Below are 15,000 nucleotides of genomic sequence, written 5' to 3' on the forward strand. Positions count from 1 at the left end.
CTGGAAAAAGTAAACCAACTCCATTACAAGTACTGAACGTCCTGCATTCAAAATCTTGCGTGTTGAAAAATTGTCGTCAGGGTTCGTGCGGTCATGAAAAACCTGCAAAAGTCATGGAAATTTAAAATACAATTTCCACGTCCAGGAAAGTTATCGGAAAAAAATATGTTTTGCAACGTTTTGGAAAAGTCATGGAAATTTCATAAATATTTCATAAATATTTTCATGTCGTTCATTTACGCTGAGTTTACAATAATGCATGTGCTAAGAAATAATAACGCGCTCACTAATGTTACCCGAAAACTAGTTTGGTGGTGGCCTGATACAGCTCCATAAACTCAGGGAGGCAGGCAACCTCACTGCGACTCCATTCATCACGTCCGGCCTGGTACAGCGAGGGAACTGCTGTCGTTACAGCGAGCAGCACGTCTCTCACCGGCTACCAAGCAGGCAGCGAAAACCGATGCTGTCGCGAAAAATGAAGTCTGAACGAACTGGTAACGTTAAGGCAATGTTGGGCGCTAAATATCATTATTCTTTCACTCGTTCGAAGATGCCAGCCTGCTACGTTAAGTGTGTGTGTGTGTGCGTGTGTGTGTGTGTGTGTGTGTGTGTGTGTGTCTGTGTGTGTGTGTGTGTGTGTGTGTGTGTGTGTGTGATCAGAAACAATAGGTGGGTGATATGGGGCGAGGGGGGGGGGGGGGGGTTAAGGGAGGGGCAGGAAAACAGAGTGATGTCAGCAGCCTTTTCCTTTTTCCTTCCTCTCCTCAAGGATCCTAAAAAAGCAGGATAAGACAACAGCCACACTGTTTGAATCTTGCATTGGGGCCAGACTTTGGCAGCCTGGTTAGTCTGACTGCCTGGAAGCAGGCAGTCAGACTTTGGTAGCCTGGTTAGTCTGACTGCCTGGAAGCAGGCAGTCAGACTTTGGCAGCCTGGTTAGTCTGACTGCCTGGAAGCAGGCAGTCAGACTTTGGTAGCCTGGTTAGTCTGACTGCCTGGAAGCATGTTTACAAAACATGTGTCTTATCCTTCTTTTTTTAGGGTCCTTGCCTGTCCTCCTCCTCCTCTTCTGTCAGAGTGTTGGAGACAGACAGAGCGAGAGAGGGAGAGAGACAGGCAGAGACAGGGAGAGACAGACAGAGAGAGAGACAGGCAGAGAGGGAGAGAGAGAGAGAGAGAGAGACAGACAGAGACAGACAGGCAGAGAGAGAGAGACAGACAGGCAGAGAGAGAGAGAGGGGGAATCCACAAAGTGTGTAGAGAGAGAGAGAGAGAGAGAGAGAGAGAGAGAGAGAGAGAGAGGAGAAACCACGCGAAGCAACTGGGACGAAGCCTTCAGGACACAGAGGGACAGATCTCAGACAAGTTGTATTAAGGGAGGCGTACAGTACAGAGAGAGACGTACAGAGAGAGACGTACAGAGAGAGACGGACAGAGAGAGACGTACAGAGAGAGACGTACAGAGAGAGACGGAGGGAGAGAGAGAAGACGAGAGAAGAGACGTACAGAGAGACAGAGAAGACGAGAGAAGAGGAAGCCCGACATCGGAGAGTAAACTGCAGCGAGATAAGAAACGTTGGGGAGCGTTGGGGAGGAGTCGGTCAGAGGAGAGAGAGCTGCTGTCTCTGGACTTGGGGAGGATCCGTACAGACGAAGAGCTGCCATGTACAGTGGATATGGAGGTACCAGCCGCTACACTGTAAAAACAAACAAATCACAGTGCAATTAGAGGGAAACTAACTAATTGGGGCTCGATGGGTTTGTCGCTTTTACCCTGACATCGCTGGTTCAGCCGAAGGGCAACTTCTAGTCACAAGGTGAGTTACACACAGGCACGGATTGGCTGTGTCTGCGGGTGGGAAGCCGGACTGAGGGTATGTGTCCTAGTTGCTGCGCTAGCGCCTCCTCTGGTCGGTCAGGGAGCCTGTTCGGGGTGGAAGGCAGCTGGTGGGAATAGCCTGATACTCCCACATGCTATGTCCTACCGGCGAAGCTCCTCGCTGTCAGGTGAAAAGTAGCCTCTGGCAACTTACTGCGCATGAGCCTTGATTCAGTGTATCATATATAGTGTATATATGTATTTATACAATCAGAATCTGAATTTTTTTATTTGCCAAGGTCTGTTTTCACATACTATGAAACTGTCTCTGTGTGGGTTGGTGCTCACGTAACATTGATAAGAACAAATATACGAGACATAAACAAATAAGATATAAAGAATCTAAAGAGATTATAAAACACTGAACTAAGTATTATGTGTAGACTGAGTCCCCCTCTCCTCCCAGTATTCTCTTTTGAGTGTAAAATCACTGGACCAGATTCTGCACAGTTGGGTGTGAGATCCCTCCCTGGCCGCCCCGCTGAACTTTTTGATCTACCTGCTGGTGCTACAGTAGCTTTGCGGACAGTGCATAGTGTATATATATTATATATATATTTATATACAGTCAATGCTCTCTAGCTCTGTAAATATGGCAGTTGTATTCATTTTTGTCCCGTCAAAAGTAACCATGTAGATTCCCACTATGAGGTCAGTTTATCAAAATGACACCTGTATGGAAGTGTGATTTTCGTTGTCGGAGACCAGGAGGAACCGGGGAGTCCTGCGAAAGCACTTCCCTATACCGCTTTCAGACAGACACGGTTCTGGTTCTGGCTCTGGTTCCGTTCTGGAGTCTCAGAACCTTGGTGCTTTCTGGCGAACCAGCCCGCGTTCACACCAGTTTAAGCGGAACCAAAGTGGGAGGACATTATTCGGTAGTCCTTCTTCAGTTTTTAATTATTTGGTCTGGCGTTCGAGTGAACCCAGCCTTGGCCATCTCTTCCGCAAGTTCGGCATACGACTTGCTCTTTCTTGTACTGCTTTCTAGCTTTTCTTGAGATTCGGTAGATGCCCAAATCGCCACTAAACATTTGGTTTCCTCAGCAGACCACTGCAAATTATTTTTCTCCATGTTGTCACTGCCTTCTTCTCCTTCCTGCTCATTTTCACAGCCTAGAATGAGACACGCCCACTGATGATGTCACGGTTCCCAAGGAAAAACCAGCTATTTTTTGGTTCCGCTGAGAACCAACTTTTCAGGTTTCCGAACCAATTATTTTTTCGGTCTAAACGCGCCGGCCGGTTCAAATTTGGGTTCGGGAACCGGACCCGGCACGGAGCCCTGCCGGTGTGAAAGCCCTATCAGATATACATATAAAAACTCTCATGCTTTAACCCAAACCTCCGGTGTCTGTTTGTGATGTCAAAGGCTAACGGCTAACCCGTTAGCTGATGGTTGGATGTGTGCTAACTTGTGTGCGCCCATACCCGGGGGTTGTAACGTTATGAAACACATTTCCTGGCATACGCAGGAAGTTGGACAACCTGGTAAGTTCTGAAAATATGTCTATTTCGTTATTCCAGCTAGCAATATGCCGACCGTGAAAGGCTAGCTAGCGCTTGTGCAAGCTAACACAGCCTGTTGAATGTATGAACAGGCCGCTAGCTTGCACCCGTTAAAACCGATAACGTTAGCCGGAGTAATAAAACACATTATCTTCTGAACTTACCACTTCAGTCCCCAACCAACGTTACTTCCTCGCGCACCTTTCTCGAAACACCTTTTTATTGCGGTCCCATGATCACACATTAGGGATGTAACGATAACCGGTTTTAATGATAACTGTGATAAAATTCCTTACGATAACCGTACCGTTTCAAATTTTCATTATCATTAAAACCGCGGTACCGTGATTACAGTGCTTTGAAAAACATGGTAAATACTGTCCATCATCAATCAAAGTTGCAACAGTCTCCCAGATGCAAACATGCAGCCTTGGAGAAATGATTTCAGTGAGTGTATCAATACTATTTGGATCTGAGTTTTCAATATAAAACGTAAAATGATTTCAGTGAGTCTCTCAGTACTTTTTGAAAGATTTCAGCAATTGTTTTTACGAATACCGTGATAATATGATAACCGTGATAATTTTGCTCACGATATTCGTGATGTGAGCTTTTCATACCGTTACATCTCTATCACACATACCACTGGTCCTACGGTAAATATGATCTATCCAAGGAGCACTGGAACGCAGCATGAGGGGACCAGCCAGTGACGGCTTGAGACTGGCTGCCACAGCTGTCAATCATCCCTTTATATATCATCAAATACAAACTGATCAGAAAAATTTGTACTTAGACACTAGACAGGCATTAGCGTGATAAGAACTATCTCAGGGGCTCTTGACACAGGACGTGTGTATTTGAGTAAGGACGGGACCACACCTGGCGTTTAAACGCTCTTGGCGGCGAGTGTTTTTTGCTCATGGAAATTAGTTTTGAAGTCATGGAAACGTCATGGAAGTCCATTCGGCAAAATATGTATGAACCCTATTTTCAGAGATCCACCTAGCATCCCTGTTACAATCTCTTTAGAGGGTTAGGAGCATTTTGTTTGGCGCTATCTTTAGATGTTTGATTTGAGTAAAGGCTTCACCAAGTATTTTTCACCCGTAACTGTCGCACGTTTTAAAATAAATACGACCTCATGTTGTGTCACTCACGCTTACACACTGACTGTCATTAAGGTTTTTGGAAAAGGTTTGATTTTTGACCCCATCTGTGCTTTCGCATGATGGATTACAAAAATGCATACAAAATAATGACCTTAAGAGGGGGATTCAACAGGTCACAGCCTCTGTGTCACAGTTTCTGCCTGGCGGAATAGGCTAAAGCCTTAGCGCCCTTGTTCACACAGGACGCCTAACGTAAGCAGAGCTGAAGCTTGAAGCAGCACAGGCTGATCTGACGCCTAACCGTTCACACGAGAAGCCTTCTCTTTTCCTCTCAGCGCCTCCTCGGCGCGCCTTGAACCCGCCCACAACTCCCATTGACTTCATGCCTGGCAGCTTCAAGCTTCACGCGTCACGCCTGGGAAATAGGACTGAATGATCTGAAGGATCGCTCCAGCGCCGCTTCGGCGTGGCTTCAGCTTGGCGTGGCGTGGGGCAGGTGTGTGAACGCTCTCACCTGTTAACAAGGACGCCGAGATGAAACTGCGTGGCTTCAGCGTTGCTTCGGCGTATAGTGTCCAGTTTTTGGAGTCGCTTGGACAAGAACATGTGGAGAGAGAGAGAGAGAAAGAGATGCAGATCTCAAAAGCAGGTGAAAGACTGGGATTAGTGAGAAAGTTGCTAAAAGGAGGAGAGAGCTATGAGTGCTTGAGTAGGACTAGTGTAGTTTAAATGTACAGTTGGTGTGTGTGTGTGTGTGTGTGTGTGTGTGTGTGTGTGTGTGTGTGTGTGTGTGTGTGTGTGTGTGTGTGTGTGTGTGTGTGTGTGTGTGACCCCATGGGGCTTTGTGTTCTAGAACAGTCCTGGAGAGAGAGGCCAGAGAGCATCCAACAATAGGCCCGGTGTCACGCACTATACACACACGCACATACACTGTCTCTCTCTCTCTCTCACACACACACACACACACACACACACACACACACACACACACACACACACACACACACACACACTCCACAGATACAGTACGTGTGGAAGCCTGTGTCACACTGAGTGTGTAGTAGCACTGCGCCATACTCTGTGTGTCTACGAGAGCATCAGTAGGAGAGGAGAATCTCTGGACAGACTTCTCATATGGGACAGGTAGGAGCCATCACACCAGAACAGACCAGAGAGCTGCTGTAAACAGTCTCTAAGTCAGACTGACTATCAGCTGAAATACTGACTGACTAACTGACCTGTGTAGGAGGCTGACTGATGTTATTGTAGCGGTTGGGCTCGAGGTGAGAGTTTCATTGTGTTTCAAATGCGTTTCGTTCAGTGAAATCATATCGGGGTTATGGTCAAGTTGTATTTTTAATTATTTTTTAAATAATCTGAGATTGTCAAAATAGGCGGGCTGGGCAGTTAGTGTTCAGTTAGTGTTCAGTTGTTCAGAGACTAGACTCCTGCTTCCCTCCCGTGTGGCTGCTGTGCCTGGCACTGCTGCTGAGTCCTCTTGGTTCTGCTTCATCACTCTCCCACTGCCAGTTAGCAAAGATTCCTTTCTGCATGGAGCTCGTTAAGGAGAGTCTCTTTCTGCATGGAGCTCGTTAAGGAGAGTCTCTTTCTGCATGGAGCTCGTTAAGGAGAGTCTCTTTCTGCATGGAGCTCGTTAAGGAGAGTCTCTTTCTGCATGGAGCTCGTTAAGGAGAGTCTCTTTCTGCATGGAGCTCGTTAAGGAGAGTCTCTTTCTGCATGGGAGCTCGTTAAGGAGAGTCTCTTTCTGCATGGAGCTCGTTAAGGAGAGTCTCTTTCTGCATGGAGCTCGTTAAGGAGAGTCTCTTTCTGCATGGGAGCTCGTTAAGGAGAGTCTCTTTCTGCATGGAGCTCGTTAATGAGAGTCTCTTTCTGCATGGAGCTCGTTAAGGAGAGTCTCTTTCTGCATGAAGCTCGTTAAGGAGAGTCTCTTTCTGCATGGAGCTCGTTAAGGAGAGTCTCTGAAGTGGATATTGATCAGTCTTTCAGTGTTACATTACATTTACATTACATTTACATTGTGTGTGACCTCGCCGGGTTCACGTAGACACCTCTCTACATCTCATTGCCCCTCAAGTAGGGATGCACATTTTCCGCAAATTCCAAACTCGATCATTGCTAACGTTAACAATCAATCAATCGATTAATTGTAATTAAAAATACAAAATTTTCCAAACCATACCAAATGCGTTTTTTTCCTCAATAAAACGTTTATTTATGCAGCAGCAACATATTGTATATTTCTCACAGCATTGCATAGCATAGCCTACGCTATGAAACACATAAAAACGTGGAGGCATCACTTTTTAGACATGTCAACATTTGCTCAGAATCCCCGTCACGGCCGTAGGGGCTCACTTACCCACGCAGATTGTGACTAGGGGTGGGAATCGCTGAGTAGCTCACGATACGATATCGTCACGATACTTGGCCCTCGATAACGATATATCACGATACTGCGATACTGCGATATATTGGAAGACGATACATCACGATACCTGTGTAACAAGTGAAAAAAATACCTCTGAAGGCAAAAAATCATGTATTATGCATTTATTAGCAGAATTGACATGAACTCTCTGAGTTCACTCACTCACTCATACCATTTTCGATACCACGGAGGAAAAGTTACACATTAAGTCTTTTTATTATTACTATTAAAACAAGAAAACCTATATAACCTACCTACCTACCTATATAATTTCTAAAAGTAGATATTAATGATCAAACATTTCCATTCATGTAGCCTACAGTAGTTATGTTTTTGTTTCAACTACAAACATAAATAAAGTCAACTTGAAACTATGTTTCAACTACCACACACAGCATAATATTTTAGCCTGTTTATTAAAAAAAAAAAAGAAAAAAAAAAGAAAAAAAAAAAAAAATTTTTTTTTATAAACATATCGATACTTGGCGCCAGTGTATCGATAACGTATCGCGGGTGGAAATATCGCGATAACGTGGGTATCGATATTTTGTCCCACCCCTAATTGTGACGCGAGGTTACTCCATTGAGAGCCGGACGCTTTATTTGATCCAGTTTGAACTCTATCCTGTCCTATTCTGCAAGAAAGTTGTCCCATGTCCAAGTCAAAGCTGGCTTAGATTTGTCTCACGTTATCGTCCAGCTCCCCTTCAATCAACATAAAGTTTGCTGCACCTCCAGAATCTGTGTTCTTCTGAGTGAGGAACTCTGGTTTTTAAGGAGTGTTTTGACTTCCTTGCGTTCCGATTTGAGCTCCGTCATGATGGCTTCCACATCTCAGTTTCCTGGTTCTCTTCTCTTCTCTCTCCTCTCCTTTCTTGCTGGTGTGTTATGCTGCCTTTTTCATCACCAATCAAGGTTACAAGCAAACCTAAGGTTGATCCAGACGCAGGACTTCAGTCGCCAAGGAGTTAAATTCTAGCTACTAGCTAGCTGGCGCTGAGTACAGCACTCTGTGACAGACACATGGCTGTACTGTTGGCTCGTTTTGTAACATAAAGGAGTGAAGGATTGAGGATATGTGTGTGTTTCTGTAACATGAACGTTGTGTTGGTGCAGGCTGGCAGTGTGGTGGGATGTTGGGTCATTTTTGGTGGGTTTTTAGTCCGGTTCTGAAGGTTTTGAGGGTTGTTTTTAGTCTGGTTTTGAGGGTTGTTTTGAGGGTTGTTTTGAGGGTTGTTTTGAGGGTTGTTTTGAGGGTTGTTTTGAGGGTTGTTTTGAGGGTTGTTTGGAGGGTTGTTTTGAGGGTTGTTTTGAGGGTTGTTTGGAGGGTTGTTTGGAGGGTTGTTTTGAGGGTTGTTTTGAGGGTTGTTTTGAGGGTTGTTTTGAGGGTTGTTTGGAGGGTTGTTTTGAGGGTTGTTTTGAGGGTTGTTTTGAGGGTTGTTTTGAGGGTTGTTTTGAGGGTTGTTTTGAGGGTTGTTTTGAGGGTTGTTTTGAGGGTTGTTTTGAGGGTTGTTTTGAGGGTTGTTTGGAGGGTTGTTTTGAGGGTTGTTTTGAGGGTTGTTTTGAGGGTTGTTTTGAGGGTTGTTTTGAGGGTTGTTTTGAGGGTTGTTTTGAGGGTTGTTTTGAGGGTTGTTTTGAGGGTTGTTTTGAGGGTTGTTTTGAGGGTTGTTTGGAGGGTTGTTTGGAGGGTTGTTTTGAGGGTTGTTTTGAGGGTTGTTTTGAGGGTTGTTTTGAGGGTTGTTTTGAGGGTTGTTTTGAGGGTTGTTTTGAGGGTTGTTTTGAGGGTTGTTTGGAGGGTTGTTTGGAGGGTTGTTTTGAGGGTTGTTTTGAGGGTTGTTTTGAGGGTTGTTTGGAGGGTTGTTTTGAGGGTTGTTTTGAGGGTTGTTTTGAGGGTTGTTTGGAGGGTTGTTTTGAGGGTTGTTTTGAGGGTTGTTTTGAGGGTTGTTTTGAGGGTTGTTTTGAGGGTTGTTTTGAGGGTTGTTTTGAGGGTTGTTTGGAGGGTTGTTTTGAGGGTTGTTTTGAGGGTTGTTTTGAGGGTTGTTTGGAGGGTTGTTTTGAGGGTTGTTTTGAGGGTTGTTTTGAGGGTTGTTTGGAGGGTTGTTTTGAGGGTTGTTTTGAGGGTTGTTTGGAGGGTTGTTTTGAGGGTTGTTTTGAGGGTTGTTTTGAGGGTTGTTTTGAGGGTTGTTTTGAGGGTTGTTTTGAGGGTTGTTTTGAGGGTTGTTTTGAGGGTTGTTTTGAGGGTTGTTTTGAGGGTTGTTTTGAGGGTTGTTTTGAGGGTTGTTTTGAGGGTTGTTTTGAGGGTTGTTTGGAGGGTTGTTTTGAGGGTTGTTTTGAGGGTTGTTTTGAGGGTTGTTTGGAGGGTTGTTTTGAGGGTTGTTTTGAGGGTTGTTTTGAGGGTTGTTTTGAGGGTTGTTTGGAGGGTTGTTTTGAGGGTTGTTTTGAGGGTTGTTTTGAGGGTTGTTTTGAGGGTTGTTTGGAGGGTTGTTTGGAGGGTTGTTTTGAGGGTTGTTTTGAGGGTTGTTTGGAGGGTTGTTTGGAGGGTTGTTTTGAGGGTTGTTTTGAGGGTTGTTTGGAGGGTTGTTTGGAGGGTTGTTTTGAGGGTTGTTTTGAGGGTTGTTTTGAGGGTTGTTTGGAGGGTTGTTTGGAGGGTTGTTTGGAGGGTTGTTTGGAGGGTTGCGGCGAGGGTCAACTGCTCACACATGCAAGCTACATATGATGATAGTCATAGGGCCATGGTTAATGTCACTCTCTGCTTTCTCTCATTAGTTATCTTACATCGTCTCTCACTCTCTCTCAGCCCTCTGTTTGACTAGTTGAAGTAGGTTACGTCAACACACACACACACACACACACACACACACACACACACACACACACACACACACACGCACACACACACACTCCTCAAAGCTAAACTCCAGCTAAGCAGCTTGAGGTGACCTTTGACCTGTCTGTTCCTGCAGCCCTCAGGACGATCTTCCTTTGTTGAATTTCCTGTCAGGAGAACCAGTGGCCCCTAACTTCCTGTAGGATTGTGACATTTCCTGTGTGCGTGTGTGTGTGTGTGTGTGTGTGTGTGGGGTTGGCAGTGGGCTTGAAGAGGCCTTTCAGCTGTTTAGAGGAACAGGATGCAGGACACTGGCTTTGGGCACAGCAACGAAACACTGCTTTAGTTAGGGGTGGGAATCGTGGAGTAACTCACGATACGATACTTGGCACTCGATAACGATATTATCACGATACAGCCATTCTGCGATAATCGATATATTGGAAGAAATTTAACCTACGATACATCACGATATCTGTGTAACTGAAGAGAAAAAAATACCCCTAAAAGGCAAGAAGCAGGTATTATGTATTTATTAGCAGAATTGACATTCACTCACTCATACCATTTTCGATACCACGGAGGAAAAGTTACACATTAAGTCTTTTTATTATTATTATTAAAACAAGAAAACCTATATAACCTACCTACCTATATAATTTCTAAAAGTAGATATTAATGATCAAACATTTCCATTCATGTAGCCTACAGTATTTATGTTTTTGTTTCAACTACAAACATAAATAAACGTCAACTTGAAACTATGATTCAACTACCACACACAGCATAATATTTTAGCCTGTTTTTTTTTTTTTTTTTTTTTAAATAAACATATCGATACTTGGTGCCAGTGTATCCATAACGTATCGCAAGTGGAAATATCGCGATACCGTGAGTATCGATATTTTGTCCCACCCCTAGCTTTAGTGCAGTGACTTTATTTTTTATTTTTGTATTTTTTGCGTAAATCACTTGACATAGAGAATTCAGCTCTTATATGGCATGACCCATCCACCATCACACAGATTTACATCGTTTTTTACATGATATAAAAACAACACAAAGACAAAGATAAATTACAACAAACAAAAATGTTAATAGAAAAAAAAATATATATATACCACGTGATCAGATCTTATATCTCACAGTACCTGTGTTATGTTATCAGAAGGGTAGAACCTCATTTAGTCTTCAGACCTTTCAGTTAGCTTCAAAAAGTGAGCCCACACCTCAATGAAGACATCTTCTCTTCCCGAAGTTCCCGTAACTCTATAAGTTACCCTTTCATATGATGCTGTGCGGCACATTAGTTCCATCCATTCCTCAAATGTAATAGGGGTAGGTGACTTCCAATGTCTTAATTAGGGGTGGGAATCACCAGATGCCCACGATACGATACTAAAACGATACTTGAGTCACGATACGATAGTATTGTGATATTGCGATATCGCCGATATTGCGATATATTGAATATTGCGATATATTGAATATTGCGATATTTCGATATATTGTCTAACTCCTTTTCCTACCTTTTCCTTGACCTCACCGGAAGTAAAACATGCAGTGTTTTTTTGTTTTGTTTTGTTTCTGCCCCACATGTAGGCTACATTATTAAGCTTCTCTGGACTCAATACGCCACTGCAGGCGTGGACTGCACCATCGGGCGCTTCGGACAGAGGCCCGGTGGCCTGGCATGGCATGGCCTGCAAATTATTTATTATTATTTTTTTTCCCCCCCAATATCGATACTTGGCGTCCAAATATCTATACAATATCGTCAGGCAAAATATCGCGATACTATGGTGTATCGATTTCCCCCCCCACCCCTAGTCTTAATGCGATTCTAAATCCTTCTATACACACAGCCCTTGGTATTTAGACAATATGGTATCTTTTGCTAACAAACCTAGTATGCAAGTCGCAGGAGACTTATGCCATTTTTTATTCAGTACTTCACTCAAAAATACTACAATTTTGTCCCACACATTCTTAACTTTCTCACATTCATACAGCATTATGTACAAACGTACCTATATCTTTATCACACCTCCAGCAGGTTTTTTTTTTTTTTTTTTTTTTTTTTTTACAAAATTACCGGAGTCAAATGACCATTCCTACTTGAATGACTTGTTAATGACATATCAATGTGCATGATACATATCAGCCCGACTCTTTGGTTTTGGGTGGCAGTGTTTGATTGACAGGTGCTGTAGCATGCTTGGAACATGAACATGTGTGTTGGCATCTTGTGGAATGACAGCAGTTGGTTCAGATTTGGTGATGTCAGAGCGGTGTAATGACGGGACAGGTCTGTTCACAGAACTTCAGATGCTCGTTCACTGCATGCTGACATACACACACACACACACACACACACACACACACACACTAGGGCATTCAGGACTAGTGAATTTTACTAGTCGACTAGTCGTCCCTAAAGGTAGTCGACTAGTCGTTTTTTTTTGTTTGTTTTTTATCTTTAAGAAAGAACATGAGGTATTTACACGACATACATGGACTATCATATCCCATATCCATATCCCCCACAAAGAACATCAAAAAACACAACAAAACAAGAAAACTGCATAAGATACACAATAATCCAAGAACAAACAAGACTATTGGACAAACAACCAAACAAAAACAATGCATTCAGCTCCTATCCTGATAAGCCTAATGACACTGGGGTAAAAAGTTCTTAAAGTCAAACTCTGTATGTGGTTGCCATATTTTGGGGATGTCTAAGAATCTGCCTTTGCTCTTGTAGTAAATGTTATCCAACATATGGTAGCTTGAGAGTTCATTCCACCAGTGAACTACAGCTGGGGGATTGGATGCTTTCCAATTTAAAGCTATGCATTTCCTAGCTGCCAACAGGGCAAGAGCTATGTATTTACTTTGAATGCATTGTTTTTGTTTGGTGGTTTGTCCAATAGTCTTGTTTGTTCTTGGATTATTGTGTATCTTATGCAGTTTTCTTGTTTTGTTTTGTTGTGTTTTGATGTTCTTTGTGGGGGATATGGGATATGATAGTCCATGTATGTCGTGTAAATACCTCATGTTCTTTCTTAAAGATAAAAAAAAAAAAAACAACTAGTCGACTACTAAGCACAGTGTCTGTGAATGCCCTAACACACACACACACACACACACACACACACACACACACACACACACACACACACACACACACACACACACACACACACACACACACACACACACATTACACACACACACACACACACACACACACACACACACACACACACACACACACACACACACACACACACACTCGCTGAGCCTGTCAATGCATACATTACGCACACTGGTCCTGACCTGACCTACGGGGAGGAGGAGGAGGAGGAGGAGGAGGAGGGAGAGAAAGAAAAACAAAGTAGGCTACAAATATTAACGCAGTAATGCAGACACATTCTTATCATTTCAGCCATCAAAACAATCTCTGTGAGACTACCAGAGTCTCCAGTGAAACGTCACTTCCTGCTTCAGCACTGTATACCAGAGATTTTCATCCGCCATTTATTTTCCCATTTCGTAAAATGCTTATAAAAAATAGTTATAAAAAATACTTCGTCGAACCAAACGGTTCGAACCAAACTCTCCCTCTCTATCTCTCCCTCTCTATCTCCCTCTCTATCTCTCTACCTCTCTATCTCTCTCTCTATCTCTCTCCCTCTCTATCTTTCTCCCTCCCTCTCTATCTCTCTACCTCTCTATCTCTCTCTCTCTCTCTCTCTCTCTCTATCTCTCTCTCTCCCTCTATCTCTCTCTCTATCTCTCTATCTCCCTCTCTCTCTCTATCTCTCTCTCTCCCTCCCTCTCTCTCTCTCTCTCTCTCTCTCTCTGTGTTTACATGTTGGAAGCAGTGACTCTTACTCCTCCACTTGACCTTGCTCCACAGGAAGAGAGAGAGAGAGAGATGTGTGTCATCTGCTGACTGTTGCAGTAATGCGTTAAGTTGTTGGAGGAGTGAACATCTCCTTCACACAGACAGCTTCCAAAAGGCTTTTCTTTATATTGTCTTTTTCTTTCCATTACGGGGAACTGATCTCCTCCCTTCCTGTTTCCAGGGAGTCGACTCGGTCCACCGTCTTCCTGTCAGTGCGCTCTCTAAACCTCTCCCACTAGGAACCTATTAACTCTCTCTGTGTGCGCTCTCTAAACCTCTCCCACTAGGAACCTATTAACTCTCTCTGTGTGCGCTCTCTAAACCTCTCCCACTAGGAACCTATTAACTCTCTCTGTGTGCGCTCTCTAAACCTCTCCCACTAGGAACCTATTAACTCTCTCTGTGTGCGCTCTCTAAACCTCTCCCACTAGGAACCTATTAACTCTCTCTGTGTGCGCTCTCTAAACCTCTCCCACTAGGAACCTATTAACTCTCACTGTGTGCGCTCTCTAAACCTCTCCCACTAGGAACCTATTAACTCTCACTGTGTGCGCTCTCTAAACCTCTCCCACTAGGATCCTATTAACTCTCTCTGTGTGCGCTCTCTAAACCTCTCCCACTAGGAACCTATTAACTCTCTCTGTGTGCGCTCTCTAAACCTCTCCCACTAGGAACCTATTAACTCTCACTGTGTGCGCTCTCTAAACCTCTCCCACTAGGAACCTATTAACTCTCTCTGTGTGCACTCTCTAAACCTCTCCCACTAGGAACCTATTAACTCTCTCTGTGTGCGCTCTCTAAACCTCTCCCACTAGGAACCTATTAACTCTTTCTGTGTGCGCTCTCTAAACCTCTCCCACTAGGAACCTATTAACTCTCTCTGTGTGCGCTCTCTAAACCTCTCCCACTAGGAACCTATTAACTCTCTCTGTGTGCGCTCTCTAAACCTCTCCCACTAGGAACCTATTAACTCTCTCTGTGTGCGCTCTCTAAACCTCTCCCACTAGGAACCTATTAACTCTCTCTGTGTGCGCTCTCTAAACCTCTCCCACTAGGAACCTATTAACTCTCTCTGTGTGCGCTCTCTAAACCTCTCCCACTAGGAACCTATTAACTCTCTCTGTGTGCGCTCTCTAAACCTCTCCCACTAGGAACCTATTAACTCTCTCTGTGTGCGCTCTCTAAACCTCTCCCACTAGGAACCTATTAACTCTCTCTGTGTGCGCTCTCTAAACCTCTCCCACTAGGAACCTATTAACTCTCTCTGTGTGCGCTCTCTAAACCTCTCCCACTAGGAACCTATTAACT

General features: G+C 44.0%; 1 protein-coding gene across 1 annotated transcript in view; it reads left to right on the plus strand.

Moving 5' to 3' along the window:
- Window positions 1–1,578: 1,578 nt before the first annotated feature.
- LOC310800625 (rho family-interacting cell polarization regulator 1-like) overlaps window positions 1,579–15,000 on the plus strand; it is a gene marked incomplete at its 3' end in the record, with an annotated part of 60,948 nt that continues 47,526 nt past the window's right edge. Inside the window, exon 1 of the mRNA XM_083663255.1 lies at window positions 1,579–1,685. Coding sequence (XP_083519381.1) covers window positions 1,667–1,685 — 19 coding nt within the window. The 5' untranslated portion in view covers window positions 1,579–1,666. The remainder of the gene's footprint in view (window positions 1,686–15,000) is intronic.

The sequence above is a fragment of the Poromitra crassiceps genome, assembly GCF_964638095.1.
Source record: "Poromitra crassiceps genome assembly, chromosome: 30".
NCBI classification, from domain to species: domain Eukaryota; kingdom Metazoa; phylum Chordata; class Actinopteri; order Beryciformes; family Melamphaidae; genus Poromitra; species Poromitra crassiceps.